This window comes from Passer montanus, unplaced genomic scaffold (genome assembly GCF_014805655.1).
Source record: "Passer montanus isolate IOZ18808 unplaced genomic scaffold, ASM1480565v1 scaffold101, whole genome shotgun sequence".
Lineage (NCBI taxonomy): Eukaryota > Metazoa > Chordata > Aves > Passeriformes > Passeridae > Passer > Passer montanus.
The window spans coordinates 248,077-263,420 of NW_024356616.1; the positions used below are offsets into that span (position 1 = coordinate 248,077).

Consider the following 15,344-nt stretch of genomic DNA (forward strand, 5'->3'; position numbering starts at 1 on the left):
GCCCCGGCCTGGACAGAGAATTATTTTTCTGCAGGTTTTCTTTTTATTTTTTTTGGTTTCGTTTATTTTTTTTTTTTTGGATGTTCTTTCTGGTGACTGATGTAAACTACTGGTTAATTTTATGGTTTTATTTATAAATAAATTTTTTAAAACTTCCCCAGCCTCTCTCTGCGGGTGCTCGGTGGCGATTTGAGGATTTTCCGTGCCTGAGCCACCAGAATTTATCACAGCCCACCAGGGTCCCCTCTGGGGACATCCTTGCACCTGCCCTGCTTTTTCCAGAGTTATCTCTGCTCTGCAGCTGGGATAACCCGAGCAGGGAGAAGCAGGGATTGGGCTCGGGTGGATCAGGGAGGGTGGGATAATCCACCCTGCAGGTGGGCCTGGATTTCACCCCAGCATCCCTGAGCAGGCAGGGCCCGACCCCGAGGAGATCCAGGGAAAACAATTCCCGAGGGGGAGCTGGAGCGTGGCTGCTGGAACAAACCCGAGCTCGTATTTTGACTGTTTCAGCTGTTTTGCTCCAAACCAAATCAACTCTGCGAAAAAACAGCGTGGGGGGAGGTGAAGGGGGAGGTTTGGGCAGCAGAAAATGGGGAAAACTCTCCAATTTCAGGAAACTCAGCTCATTCTGCCTGCAGGGGGTGGATCTGGGCACCCCAAAAAGGCACCTGGCACCTGCTGCTGCTTTCCAGGGAAATTTGGCTGTGCTCCTGCTGCCCCAGGAGTGAGGGAAAGTGATTTTTAGAGTTTATTGATTTTTAGTTTGTTTTGGAACTGCTGGGGAGGAGGGGACAGGAATTGCCCCCCATGAGGGCTCTGTGCCTGAGGGTCCCTCCTGTCACAGCCAGCCCAGCCCTTCCCAGCCCTTCCTTCCCGGGAATCCAGGCAAGGCAGCAGCAAGGAGAGCCCTGAGCCCCCAGCTCTGCCCGGGAGAACTGCCAGGGGACATCTCTGTCCCTCAGAGGTCACAGCCCAGCTCAGCAGGGCCAGGAGGAGCCAGGCCAGGGCCAGCAGGGACAGCAGCACCCCCGAGGGCACAAACAGCCCAGGGAATTCTTAGGAGTGCCAAAACCTCTTCACTGGCGACACAAAATCCCAGCCCTGAGGGCTCTGGGCTGCTTCTCCCAAAAGCGGGTGATGATCCTGCCCATTTTCCAGCAAACCCCTCCTGAAGCTGTGGCTGAGCTGTGCCAGCCTTGGCACAAACCTGGCAGGGGACAGCACCAGGATGTGAGCTGCTCCTGTCCTGGGAGAGCCCCAGGATGTGAAATGCTCCTTGGAGAGCACCAGGGTGTGAGCTGCTCCTGTCCTGGGAGAGCCCCAGGATGTGAAATGCTCCTTGGATTTGAGCTGCTCCTTCTGGGAGATCCCCGGCCCCAGGATGTGAAATGCTCCTTGGAGAGCACCAGGGTGTGAGCTGCTCCTGTCCTGGGAGATCCCCAGGACAGCTGGGACCCTGCTCCTGCAGGAGACAGAGCAGGAAGGAGCAGCAAGGCCGGATAATCCCAGGAGAAAATCATTTTTTGGAGCCAAAGCACCCTCGGGGACAGGCTCAGCACGACCAGGCTGAGGCAGCCAGGCTGGTTTTGGGGGGCAAACGGGAGAAAGAGCCCAGCCGGAGCACGGCCCGGCCCGGGGGTCCCTGCTCCGCTCCAGCTGCCGCGGGAGCAGCGCGATCGTTGCGCTAATGAGCGTAATGAGCGCATGCAAATCAGCCCGGAGCGGAGAAAAGCCGATTTGCATCTCCTTTAAACGCGGCACCGCACGCGTGTCTGGCTGTGTGCGGGACAGAGGCAGCCCCAAACCCAAACTAAAACCGAACCCAAACCCAAAACCGAACCCGAATCCTCCTCCGCGGCGCTGCCTGGGACCGGGAACTGTCCGGAGCCACCTCGCGCTCGCAGGGCGGCTTTGGGGAGCAAAAAGCCGCTTTTGATGTGCAAATGAGCCCCGGCCGCTGTGCCACCAGCCCGGTGCTGGCCCTGCCTCGCATCTGCCACCCCCGGGGCAGGCGGGACCCGCCCGGGCTGTCCCCTCCCCTCCCGTCCCAGCCAGGGGACAGCTGGCGTGTGCCCGTGGCAGGGACCGGCTGCCATCCCTCGGCGAGGGGCTGAGCCCCCGGGCGCTGCTCGTTACTCATTATGGGATCAAAAATCTGAATTTAAAAAAGCAGCCGGCCTGGAAAGGCGCGGCAGCTGCGAGAGCAGCACGGCCCTTTGAGCCGGTACCTGCTGTCCCCCGGCCCCAGCCGCGACACAGCCGTGCCAGGAGCTGTCACGGCACTGCCAGGGACAGACGGACAGCCACAGAGCCTTTGTTCAGCCCGCAGCACCGAGCAGCGCGGGGGAATCGCCGTGCTGAGCCCCAGGGGCTGCGGGGAGAGGAACCAAAGCGGGGTTTGGGGTGTTGGTTCCCGGGTTTCCATTTCTGGGTTTGGTTTGATCATTCCCGGGCTTGGTTTGGGCAGTCCCGGGTTTGGTTTGGGCATTCCCGGGCTTGGCTTGATCATTCCCAGGCTTGGTTTGATCATTCCCGGGCTTGGTTTGGGCAGTCCCGGGTTTGGTTTGGGCATTCCCGGGCTTGGCTTGATCATTCCCAGGCTTGGTTTGATCATTCCCGGGCTTGGTTTGGGCATTCCTGGGTTTGGTTTGATCATTCCCGGGATTGGTTTGATCATTCCCAGGTTTGGTTTGATCATGCCCAGGCTTGGCTTGACCATTCCCGGGCTTGGTTTGGGCAGTCCCCGGTTCCCGGGTTTCCATTTCTGGGTTTGGTTTGATCATTCCCGGGCTTGGTTTGGGCATTCCCCGGTTTGGTTTGGGCATTCCCAGGCTTGGCTTGATCATTCCCAGGTTTGGTTTGATCATTCCCGGGTTTGCCCATTCCTGGGTTTGTTCATTTCCACGTTTTCCATTCCTGGGTTTGATTTGTTCATTCCTGATTTGGGCATTCCCAGGTTTGACTTAGTCATTCCTGGGCTTAGTTTGGTCATTCCTCGGTTTGCCCATTCCCAGCTTTGCTCATTCCCACATTTGCCATTCCTGAGTTTGGTTTGGTCATTCCTGGGTTTGATTTGTTCATTCCTGATTTGGGCATTCCCAGGTTTGACTTAGTCATTCCTGGGCTTGCTATTCCTGGGTTTAGTTTGGTCATTCCTGGGTTTGATTTGGTCATTCCTGGGTTTGCCCATTCCCACATTTGCCATTCCTGAGTTTGGTTTGGTCATTCCTGGTTTACTCATTCCTGCTTTTGCTTAGGCCATGCCTAGGTTTGGTTTGTTCATTTCCAGGTTTGACTTGGGCATTCCTGGCTTTGGTTTGCCCACTGCAGGTTCTCCAGGGCCCTGTGCAGGCTCAGGCTGTCCCCAGCTGGGCCAGGGTCCATCCTCACCTCAGCCTGGAAGCTGCCCAGGGGTGATGAAGGGGCTGGGGTCACTGACTGACCCCCACCCCACTGCTGATCACACCCAAAATCCCAGCCAGAGTGGGGCCTGAAGCTCCTTTTCCAGCAGTTTAAGGTTTCCAAGCCTCCCCCAGGAACAGAGGGAGGGAGGTGAGGACACAGGGATCACATTCCCTGCACATTCCTGCAAAGCCTTTCCCCGTGACTGAGGCTGAAGGTCAGACCCTCCTCCTCCTCAGGCTCCAAGGACAATGTGGGGGAGGCTCCAGTGACCCTTAATCCACACTGAAGCTGCTCCATTCCCAGGGACAGGAACACCCTGCTGAACAGCCCGAGTGAATTTCCACCCCCAGAAAAGCTCCTGTTTTTCAACACCTTCCATATTTAATTTATTTAGAGATTTTTCTACATTGAAGTGTTTTCATGCCAACGCTTCTGCCCTCCCATCCTGACCTCGGGAAAAAGAGACTGGACACAGCTTTGGGTGGAATGCACTGGAAGAAAATCGCTGCTGCAGCCACAGAGAACACGGAACAAACCAGAGAACTGCACATGGACACGTCAGGGAAAGCTGGAATTAGCACATTCCAGTCATGTTAGCACCTTCCCAGACGTGCAGGGAGGTGCAACATGCCCTGCTGAGCCAGCCCAGAGCTCAGACTACAGGAAAGCCTGGAAAAAGCATGGAATTGTGCCAGCAGCAGCAGTGGGCCCAGAGCCTCGGGGCTGGGGTCACTGACTGACCCCCACCCCACTGCTGATCACTCCCAAAATCCCAGCCAGAGGGGGGCCTGAAGCTCCTTTTCCAGCAGTTTAAGGTTTCCAAGCCTCCCCCAGGAACAGAGGGAGGGAGGTGAGGACACAGGGATCACATTCCCTGCACATTCCTGCAAAGCCTTTCCCCGTGACTGAGGCTGAAGGTCAGACCCTCCTCCTCCTCAGGCTCCAAGGACAATGTGGGGGAGGCTCCAGTGACCCTTAATCCACACTGAAGCTGCTCCATGCCCAGGGACAGGAACACCCTGCTGAACAGCCCGAGTGAATTTCCACCCCCAGAAAAGCTCCTGTTTTTCAACACCTTCCATATTTAATTTATTTAGAGATTTTTCTACATTGAAGTGTTTTCATGCCAACGCTTCTGCCCTCCCATCCTGACCTCGGGAAAAAGAGACTGGACACAGCTTTGGGTGGAATGCACTGGAAGAAAATCGCTGCTGCAGCCACAGAGAACACGGAACAAACCAGAGAACTGCACATGGACACGTCAGGGAAAGCTGGAATTAGCACATTCCAGTCATGTTAGCACCTTCCCAGACGTGCAGGGAGGTGCAACATGCCCTGCTGAGCCAGCCCAGAGCTCAGACTACAGGAAAGCCTGGAAAAAGCATGGAATTGTGCCAGCAGCAGCAGCAGTGGGCCCAGAGCCTCAGCTGAACCCGCTGGAAAAGGAACAACACGGAATTGCCCAGCCAGGATTGCAGAGTTTGGGAATGCTGAGCTCAGGGCTGAGGCAAATCTGTGCCTGGAGTGCAAACCACAACAGCTCCAGCCAGGGCATGGGCCCAGCACACCTGGAGCAGGTTGGAAATATCCTCTCACACTAAAAGCTGCCTTTTTATTATTAACTCCTGTTGCTTTGTGTGTACAGGCCATGGTTTAAAAGCTGAGCTCACAGCAGCAGACCTAGGCCAGGTTTTAGGTTGGTTTTCACCTCTCAGGATCCCCTCAGCAGCAGCACAAAGCCTTGAACCACCAACAGCTGTGGTGACACTCCTGAGCCCAGACTGAGCTGCTGGTTCTGTCTGGCATCTCCAGAATCCAACCAGAAAAAGGGGAAGGAGGAAAGTTACCCTGCAAACTTCAATTTAAAACCTGCAACTCAATAATTGAACTTCATCCTGCTGCTTTCAGGCAGCACCTCACTGGCCTTTGTCCTCTGAAAGGACAAGGACTTTTCCACCTTTGCAGGTGGGGAAGTCCCCAGTGTCACCTCCACATCCTCAGTTCACACAAACCTTTCAAAATGTGCAGCCCTGGTTAAAAACCTGCATTTTTCACCAAGGACTGTTGTCCTGCAAGTCACATTTCCTCTCTCATGTTTTCTACCCCATGGTTTCAAAGTGAAGGTTTGCAATTTCTGGCCATGCTCAGCCTTGAGAACCCCACAAAAGGCTCATTTCAAAGCCCAAACCTCGTGGTGGCTATTGCACGTTTTCAGAGCATCCTCCTGGAGATGCAGGCTGTGGGAGAAGGGATATTTTCCAAACTGCTCTCAGTGGGAACACTGCCACAAGTTTCACCTGCTGCTGGGTGGAGCTGGGAGGGCGACAGGGAAACACCAACACATGGAAAAGGAAACCAAACCACGGAGCAGGGGCACGGGGAGCCAGGCTAGTGCTTGGCATCCCGAGGGTAGAACTCGGCCAGCGTGCTCTGGGGGATCCTCTTGAGCATCTCCTTGGGGAAGATCCTGAGCAGCTGCCAGCCGATGTCCAGGGTCTCGAACACCGTGCGGTTCTCGTAGGGCCCTGCAGGGACAGCCCGGGGGCACGTGGGGCAGGGAGTGCCACAGGGAACGCCCTGGCACGAGCCCTGCCCCGCTGGGAGCTGCTGCCAGCCTTACCCTGAGCAATGAAGTTCTTCTCAAACTTCTGCAGGAACTCCAGGTACAGGAGATCGTCCGAGGTCAGGGCTTCCTCCCCCACCACGGCCTTCATGGCCTGCACGTCCTTGCCGATGGCATAGCAGGCATACTGGGAGGGGAACAGGGCTCAGGGGTCCTGGCAGGGCTGACAGGGCCTCAAACATCACCCCTGCCACGGCAGGGACACCTCTCACTGTCCCAGCTTAGCCCAACCTGGCCTTGGGCACTGCAGGGATCCAGGGGCGGCCACAGCTCCTCTGGGAATTCCTTCCCAATAGCCCATCCGTCCCTGTCCTCTGGCTGTGGAAAGCCATTCCCTGTGTTCTGTCCCTCCACCCCTCTTCCCAAATCCTTTTTCAGCTCTCCTGGACTCCCTTCAGGCCCTGGAAGTGGCCCTGAGGTCTCTCCAGGTGAACACCCACAGCTCAGCTGCTCCCTCCTCTCTAATCATCCACAATCCTCGTCCAACTCAAAACCTCCCACTGAACACTCAAGGCATTAAAACAGGCTCAGGAATGTTCTGGATCCTGGCTGATCCAGGCTGGGCAGCCCCTGTTCCCAGAGGGGTTTTGTACCCACCAGCTGGTTGGACACATCTGCGTGGTCCTTCCTGGTCATCCCCTCGCCGATGGCCGACTTCATCAGCCGGGACAGGGAGGGCAGGACGTTGATGGGGGGGTAAATCTGGGGGGAAACACCCAGAATTAACAGGAATCCTTAAAAATCAGAACAACCCTAAGCACCTCGTGAGAGCTGAGGCACACACCTGCCTGTTGTGCAGCTGCCTGTCCACGTAGATCTGTCCCTCAGTGATGTATCCAGTCAAGTCAGGGATGGGATGAGTAATATCTGTGAAAAAAAAAAAGTTTTGAAATTTTTCTGCCCTTTTATATCAATTTTAGCACTGAGCTGCAGCTTTTTGTTGCCAGGTGACTTCAGCAATTATTCCCTCCACAAATCCCAAGTGCTCTTGAAGGCTGAGCCCTCAAAGGGCAAAGCATTTTTATCAGAAAGCAGCCAATAAGAAGGAAACCTAAAGGCCAGAGCACTCCTGTGCTGCTGGGTGCCCCCAGGGCAGCCCCTGGCAGGCCCTGGCTGTGACTCACCGTCGTTGGGCATGGTGAGGATGGGGATCTGGGTGATGGAGCCGTTCCTGCCCTCCACGCGCCCCGCGCGCTCGTAGATGGTGGCCAGGTCAGTGTACATGTAGCCAGGGAAGCCACGGCGCCCAGGCACCTCCTCCCGAGCTGCTGACACCTGGGGCAGCCACAAAACGTCCTCAAGGAGCCACACCCAGCCCAGGGAGCTGCTGTCTGCCCGGGCTTAGGGCATGTGCAGCCACACAAACCCCCTCAGGTGTTTGGCAGCACAGCCTTGTGTGACAGAGCAAGGCAATTCCAGAATCAGGGTATCAAACTGCTGATTCATGGAGTTATGGGGTGGAAAGAAACTTAAATATCATCCAGACCCACCCCTGCCATGGCAGGAACACCTCCCACTGCCCCAGGTTGTTCCAAGCTCTGTCCAAACTGGCCTTGGACACTTCCAGGGGTGGAATTTCCACCAGTGAAATAAACCCCAGCCAACCAAGGATCAGCTAAAATCCTCCCTGGCTGCTCCCAACCATCCCAACGAGTATTAACTCCAACAGCTCGAGCAGCAGCTTGGCTCCTCACTTGACAGCACCCCTTTCTGCCAACACACACACACTAATTTAATTAACACCTCAAGGCCCACCCACCTCTCTGAGAGCCTCGGCGTAGGAGCTCATGTCTGTCAGGATGACCAGCACGTGCTTCTCACACTGGTAGGCCAGGAACTCGGCCGTGGTCAGCGCCAGGCGGGGCGTGATGATGCGCTCGATGCTGCAACACAACTGCTGTCACCTGCCAGGGTCACCTGGGGGCCACACGGAGCTGCCAGGCACCACCTGCAGCTCCAGCACTGCACCTGCAGCTGCACCACCACTGCACCTGGAGCACTGCACCTGGAGCTGCATTTTAGCTGCAGCAGCAACATAGCACCTGGAGCTGCACCAGCACTGCACCTGAAGCAGCATTTTAGCTGCAGTAGCAACATAGCATCTGCAGCTCCAGCACTGCAGCTGCACCACCACTGCACCTGGAGCTGCATTTCAGCTGCAGCAACACCATTGTACCTGCAGCTCCATAAGCACAACTGCACCTGGAGCTCCACCAGAATTTCACCCAGAGCTCCACCACCACTGTGCCTGGAGCTCCATCAGCACCACTGCACCTGCAGCTCCAGCATTTTATCTGCAGCAGCAGCATTGCACCCAGAGCTCCACCAGCACCACTGCACCTGCAGCTCCACCAGAATTTCACCCAGAGCTCCACCAGCACCACTGCACCTAGAGCTCCACCACAATCTCACTTGCAGCACTGCTGCCACCAAACGCCACCCCAAGTGGCAGCTGCACAAAGCCCCCCCAAGGCTCCATGTCCCCAGCAGGTTTGCTCTCTCCTGAGGCAGTGGCACTCACGTGGGGTCGTTGGCCAGGTTCAGGAACAGGCACACGTTGTCCATGGAGCCGTTCTCCTCGAAGTCCGACTTGAAGAAGCGAGCGGTTTCCATGTTCACCTAAAGCACAGTTCTGGGCTTGACCTGGCACATTTCCCAGCCAATTAAGGGCTGGTGAGCTCATTAATAACCCACAGCAAAGATCTCCATCCATCAGATTCCTCTATGCTCCCAGAGTGAGGAACTCCAGGCTGGAGAGCAAGTCTGAGATATTTTATCCTGATCAGCCACACTTTGCTGGAATCATGGAATGGTTTGGGTGGGAAGGGACCCCAAAAACCTCTCCAGTGCCATGGGCAGGGACACCTCCCAATATCCCAGGGCACTCCAAGCCTCATCCAACCTTGGACACTTCCAGGGATGGGGCAGCCACAGCTTCTCTGGGCAGCCTGTTCCTGAGGCAGATTCCAGCCTTTGGGATTTTCACCCATTCTTTAATTCCACACACACAAAAGCTGCTCAGGCTTCAGCCACTCTCAGAATCTCTCTGATTCCTCCAGCCCCACCTTCCCCCAGCACCGTGGGCTCACCCCCATGGCAGCAAAGACGATGGCAAAGTTCTCCTCGCTGTAATCCATCACATCTTTGGATTTCTTCACCAAGCCAGCCTGGCGACAGATCTGAGCAGCAATCTAGGCAAGAAATATCCCAGGGTTTGCACCTGATGCTGTCCCACAGCCCAGAATTAAATTTGGTTTTGGCTCCCACCAGGTTCAGAGCAGCTCTGAGGCCTCACCTCGTTGTGGGGCAGCCCAGCAGCTGAGAAAATGGGGATTTTCTGGCCCCTGGCAATACTGTTCATGCCATCTATGGCAGAAATCCCAGTCTGGATCATTTCCTCTGGATAGATCCGACACTGGGGGTTGATTGGTTGGCCTGTGGGATTTTTGGAGAGAACACAATGTTACTCCCTGGACATGCTGGGAGCTTTATCAAACACCCTGATAAATGGGTACAAACCCCACTGTGACACCCACAGATCTTCAGCTGCACCTGGTCACACCTGAGCCTTCCAGAGCCCAGGACTGCTGTTAAATGTTCATGTCAGTGGTAAAAATGATTTAAAACCCTGCCAGGTTATCAGCATTTCACCTTTAGGTGTTGTAGAATTAAGTCTACAAGTAACAAAGAGCATCTTTCAAACAGTGCAGAAAATTTTCTGCTCCCTTATCTCCCTGCACTTGGGTAATTTAATTAGAATTTGGTGCCATACACATACTCAAAAATGAGATGAAGCTCCTCCCAAGTCAGATTTTGTGTTCTAATACATAGAGTTAGCCTTTGTGTTCAAATATATGAACTTCAGAAAGCTGAAACACACCAGGTTTGACTTTACCCCCCCTCAGAAAAGGATTATAAACAAACCCATAATGTCCAGGAAATCCTCAGCCAAGACAATGGGGCCTCTGTCGATGGGTTTTCCTGACCCATTGAACACTCTGCCTATAGGAAACAGCAATAAAGAGGAGAATTATTGTGAAAAGCAGTTAATTTTGGATAAATCTGCTCATTGCTCACATCCACAGGCAAATCCTCACCAAGCATGTCCTCCGAGACCGGGGTTCGCAGGATGTCCCCGGTGAACTCACAGGAGGTTTTCTTGGCATCAATCCCTGAAGTGCCTTCAAATACCTGCAAATGCAGCAGGAAAAAGAAAAATTAATCACAGGACAGGAGTTTTGTGCTCCACAAAGTAACTCCTGAATGCTGCTTCACCTGCAGCCCCAGGGCACAAAGCAGGAGCTGCTCTGGAAAGAGCTTCAAGAGCTGGTGGAAAACACCACAAAACCCTGATTTAAAAAAAAATAATAATTCTATCAGCAACAACACCAAACCTGGTGCAGCTCCTTTGATCTCAAGTGTTTCCCCCTGCCAAGTCCTTCAGATGCAACAACGTGAACAAGAAACAGTTTTTTAGGAGAAACACCAGCACCCATTTAGCACAGGGCTGATCTGGAATCCAACACTGCAAATTCCTGGGGATTCCTTTAATCCAGCAGCAAAAGATTCCAGTGGGGTGGAAATAAATCCAGGGGGATGGAAATATATCGAGGGGAGGATGGAAATACATCCAGGGGGGATGGAAATACATCCAGGGGGGATGGAAATACATCCAGGGGGGATGGAAATAAAAATGTCACTGTGCACTGCCAGAAATCTCCTAAAATTATCGATGCTGCCTGCCCTGGGAACAAGCAGGTGATTTGCTGTTTCCATTGAAAAAGAACACATCTCCTGACAGGTTTGATTTGGTTTGGGGCTCATCCTGATTAATCAATGATGGGAAAAGAGCCTCCTGCTCCTACCTGAACCACAGCTTTGGAGCCACTGACTTCCAGCACCTGCCCACTCCTCCTGGTGCCGTCGGGCAGGGTCAGGTGCACGATCTCGGCGTACCTGGGGAACTGAGGGGGCAGAAAAAGCATTAAACTCCAGCCAGCAAACAAAAATCACCACTCCCAGCCTGCAAACCACTCAGGTTTTAAGAATAATTTCATCATCAGAACCAAACTCCTGCCCAGGATATGGAATCACCCAGGTTAAAGTTATTTTTGTGGGAATAAATAATATTTGGATGGTTGGAGCTGCCAGAATCAATTCTAAAAACTCCAAATAGTGGCAGAAAGCTCCAGTGCAGCCTCTGCACAAGAATTAATACCTGCAGCAGCTTTGCCCTTAAGAGCAGCCTGAAAAGAAGCCAGGAGTTTCCACAGCTTCCTTTTGCAGGGCACTGATGTGGAAACAGAAAGGTTGGAAACAAAGCAAACAGCTTCACTTCAGCTTGGAACTGCATCAGCATTCCAGGGCTTGGGTAAAACTCAAACTCTGCTTCCCTTCCTTCCCGGAGCTCTCCCTTCCCTCCTGCCTTAGAGGAATTCCCACACTCCCATTCATCCCAGCAGTCAGAAATGTACCAAAATGGCTCTGGGGAACTCCCCAGCAGTCTGGATTTTACCTTTCCCAGCTTTTCCTGGCAACTCGCCCCCCAAAATCTCCATGAAGAGCTGAGAATTTACCTTAACCTGGTCCAGGATAACCAGGGGCCCGTTCACACCCGACACGGTTTTGTAAGCTGCAAAAAACACAAGGCAGGAGTCAGGCACTTCCTCAGGAACACCCAAAAATCCATTTCACCCCTGCCCACATCCCATTTCCCACTCGATCCCTTCCCACATCCCATTTCCCACTCCATCCCTTCCCACATCCCATTTCCCACTCCATCCCTGCCATCAGGCTCAGATTTGGGACCTGATTTCTGTTTATTAGGAGCTCCACAAGGAGGATGAGGGACAGGATTGGGTGTCCAGCATTTTTCCTGCTCCCTGGAGGTGACACTGACACGATCCCAGTGTTTCCCTTTCATTGACAGGAATTCATGGAGCATTCTTCCTGCTCCCTGCAGGTGATCCCAGTGTTTCCCTCTCATGACAGGAATTCATGGAGCATTTTCCCTGCTCCCAGAAGTGATCCCAGTGTTTATTCTCTATGACAGGAATTCATGGAGCATTTTTCCTGCTCCTAGAGGTGATCCCAGTGTTTATCCTCCATGACAAGAATTCATGGAGCATTTTCCTGCTCCCTGCAGGTGACACTGACATGATCCCAGTGTTCATTCTCCATGACAGGAATTCATGGAGCATTTTTCCTGCTCCCTACAGGTGACACTTTTGTAATCCCAGTATTTCCCTCTCCAGGACAAGAATTCAAGTGTTTATCCTCCATGACAAGAATTCATGGAGCATTTTCCTGCTCCCTGCAGGTGACACTGACACGATCCCAGTGTTCTCCCCACGACAGGAATTCCCTGCTCAGGCTGGAGGGGTTTGTGTCCCCCTGGGACAGCAGCAGGTGTCCCCATGGCAGGGGTGGCACTGGGTGGGCTTTGGCTCCCTTCCAACCCAAACCATTCCATGAGTCCGTGATTCCCAGGAAGGACTTTGCTGTCAGCTCAGGGAAAAGGCATCAGCTGAGCCCCAGGGAGGGAAATCTGAGTCAGAGCCCCCTGAGGGTCACGAGGAGCAGCCGGGAGGAGGAAACGGCTCGGGGGGGGGAATGGGAACGGGGAATGGGATTGGGATTAGGATTGGAATGGGGAATGGGATTGGGAACAGCATTAGGAATGAGGAATCAGATTGGGAACGGGGAATGGGAACAGGACACAGGGAATGCAATTGGGAACGGGATTAAGAATGGGGAATCAGACTGGGAACGAGGAATGGGATTGGGAATGGGATTAGGAACGGGACACAGGGAATGGGAACAGGACAGAATGGGATTGGGATTAGGATTGGAATGGGGAATGGGATTGGGAACAGGACAGAAGGAATGGGACACAGGGAATGGGATTGGGAGCAGGATTAGGAATGGGGAATCACATTGGGAATGGGGAATGTGAACCTGGACACAGAGAATAGGATTTGGAACTAGGAATGGGATTGGGGAATAGGATTAGAAACAGGACATAGGAAATGGGATTATGAATGGTGAATGGGATTGGGAATGGGAACGGCATTGGGAACAGGAACAGGGAATGGGACAAGGAACCAGGATAAAGGGAATGGGAACTGGGAAAGGGACTGGAAATGGCATTAGGAAAGAGGATTGGGAACCAGGAATGGGACTGGGATATAGGAATGGGACACAGGGAATGGGATCAAGATACAGGGAATGGGGCTGGGAACTGGGATATAGGGAATGGCATTGGTAACAGGGAATGGGATTGGGATATTGGGAAGGGGATACAGGGAATGGGGCTGGGATAATTGGGACTGTGGCAATGGGAATGGCAACAGGGAATGGGAGTGAGAATGGGATCTAGGGGATGAGAACAGGGAGTGGGATTGGGATAATCAGCAATGGGACCAGGATACAGGGAGTGGAAAAGCTGACCCCGGGTGAGGCATTCACCCCGTGACTGCCTCGTGAGCTCTCCTTCCTCAATCAGCCTCTCGGGCAGCTCCACGGCAAAGCAAAGCAGCCCAGAACATTCCCCACCCCCAGCTCAGGGAAAACCCAGAATCTGCACGGAAAACGCTGGAGCCACCTCGGCCCCAGCCGTGCCAGGAGCCTCGGCCCCAGGGCAAAGCCCGGAACTGCAGTGACGGCTTTGGCCCCCAAAGGCTCCGTGACCCGGGGCAGCCCTGCCGGTCCCGCTGCCTCTCAGGGCCCAGGTAAAGCCATTCTGCGGGACTGCAGCCAGCAAAAACACCTTCACGCGCTCTGATCCCTCCGCACCGCGCTGCCACAAAGGGATTTCACCAGAGCCCCGCATTTCCCCTTTTTCACGCGATTTCTCCATTTCTGTTAAACACAGACTCCATCCCACCCCCACCACTCCCAGCTCCCGGAACAAACCGCGGCTTTTCGGAACGACACGGGACGGGCCGTGTCCCCACGTTAATTACGGTGTTAATTACAGCCCGAGCCCGGGCTGCTCTGAGGGGGCGGCCGAGCCGGCGCTGCGGCCTGCCCGGAGCTGCGCCCCCGAGGCGGGCGGATCCCCCCTCCCGCAGCCCCCCGGGCTCCCCCGCACGGCCCGCACTCACTGAGGCGCGGCTGGGACAGGAAGTCGCGGGTCAGCGCCGCCGCCTGCTCGCGGGGCCCGCCGGGCCCGGCGCCGTTCACGGCCCCGCGCAGCGCCCGCACCGCCGCCATGTTGGACCGGCTGCTGAGGGGGCGGCCGCGCATGCGCTGTTATAGCGCGGAGAGGGGCACGCCCAGTGACGCGCGGGACACGCCCACTCGCGCGCGGGACACGCCCACCGGCGGGGAGGGGCGGGGCCGGAGCTGTCCCAGGTCCTGAAGGGAATAACCCAGTTGGGCCAGTAAGGAGCGGTGCTGGAAGTGGGAGGTTTCCCTGCCAGCCATGGAAAGGAAAAGGAAAAGGAAAAGGAAAAGGAAAAGGAAAAGGAAAAGGAAAAGGAAAAGGAAAAGGAAAAGGAAAAGGGGAAAAGGAAAAAGGGAAAAGAGGAAAAGGAAAATGAAAAGGGGAAAGGAAAATGGAAAGCGGAAAAGGAAAAGGAAAAGGAAAAGGAAAAGGGGAAAAGGAAAAAGGGAAAAGAGGAAAAGGAAAATAAGAAAAGGAAAATAGGCAAAGGGAAAGGGAAAATGGGAAGAGGGAAAGGAAAAGGGAAGAGGGAAGAGGAAAAGGAAGATTAAAAGGAAGAGGAAAATGGGAAGAGGAAGAGGAAGAGGAAGAGGAAGAGGAAGAGGAAGAGGAAGAGGAAGAGGAAGAGGAAGAGGAAGAGGAAGGAAAGGGGTTAATGGATAAGAATAAAAAAATGAAAAGTCAAAAAAAGGGAAAGGTAGGAGGAGAAAAGGCAAGAGAAAAGAGGAAAACAAGGAAAAGGAAAGAAGAAAAAAAACACCCATTAAAATAATAAGAGACAGAAAAATAGCAAAAAAGAAGAATAAAAAGCAAAAGGAAAGAGGGAAATAAAGCGAGAAAGAGGAGTGAGACAGAAGGGATTGGGGTTTTAAATCAATCCCCCGCTCCTGCTGGCTCAGAACTGGAAATATTTGGGGGAAACATCTGCAGAGAGATCCGGGAGATCCTGCCCGGGGCAGCGAGGAGGCGGAGGGGAAGGAACAGATAACTGCACAGAAAGGGTTGAATGAAGAAAAAGAGATGGAAAAAAGGAAAAAAGGGAAGAACGGGGTCGCTCCCGCGGCGGCAGCTCCGCGCTCCCGCAGCAGAGGGTGCTGCTGCCCCGCTCCAGCCCCGCCGCGTGCCCTCCGCTCCCCAAATCCACGA

At 54.1% G+C, this 15,344-nt stretch overlaps 1 protein-coding gene across 1 annotated transcript; it reads right to left on the reverse strand.

Moving 5' to 3' along the window:
* Positions 1 to 4,472: 4,472 nt before the first annotated feature.
* On the reverse strand, positions 4,473 to 14,268 carry ATP6V1B2 (ATPase H+ transporting V1 subunit B2). Its single transcript, XM_039716324.1, has 14 exons — positions 14,137 to 14,268; positions 11,608 to 11,663; positions 10,897 to 10,995; positions 10,129 to 10,222; positions 9,956 to 10,033; positions 9,327 to 9,466; positions 9,121 to 9,222; positions 8,553 to 8,650; positions 7,791 to 7,914; positions 7,156 to 7,306; positions 6,816 to 6,898; positions 6,629 to 6,733; positions 6,029 to 6,158; positions 4,473 to 5,933 (listed from the first exon to the last, which is right to left on the reverse strand). The coding sequence occupies exons 1-14, from the start codon at positions 14,243 to 14,245 to the stop codon at positions 5,797 to 5,799; spliced, it is 1,506 nt and encodes a 501-aa protein (XP_039572258.1). The 5' UTR covers positions 14,246 to 14,268; the 3' UTR covers positions 4,473 to 5,796.
* Positions 14,269 to 15,344: the final 1,076 nt, after the last annotated feature.

Excerpts from the sequence above, each read along its gene's own strand:
- ATP6V1B2 (XM_039716324.1), bottom strand. The coding sequence starts at position 14,245 with ATGGCGGCGGTGCGGGCGCTGCGCGGGGCCGTGAACGGCGCCGGGCCC. Across the intron at positions 7,915-8,552 it reads AACCTGGCCAACGACCCCAC|CATCGAGCGCATCATCACGC; the intron begins GTGAGTGCCACT and ends GTTGTGTTGCAG. Across the intron at positions 6,899-7,155 it reads CCTCACCATGCCCAACGACG|ATATTACTCATCCCATCCCT; the intron begins GTGAGTCACAGC and ends TTTTTTTCACAG.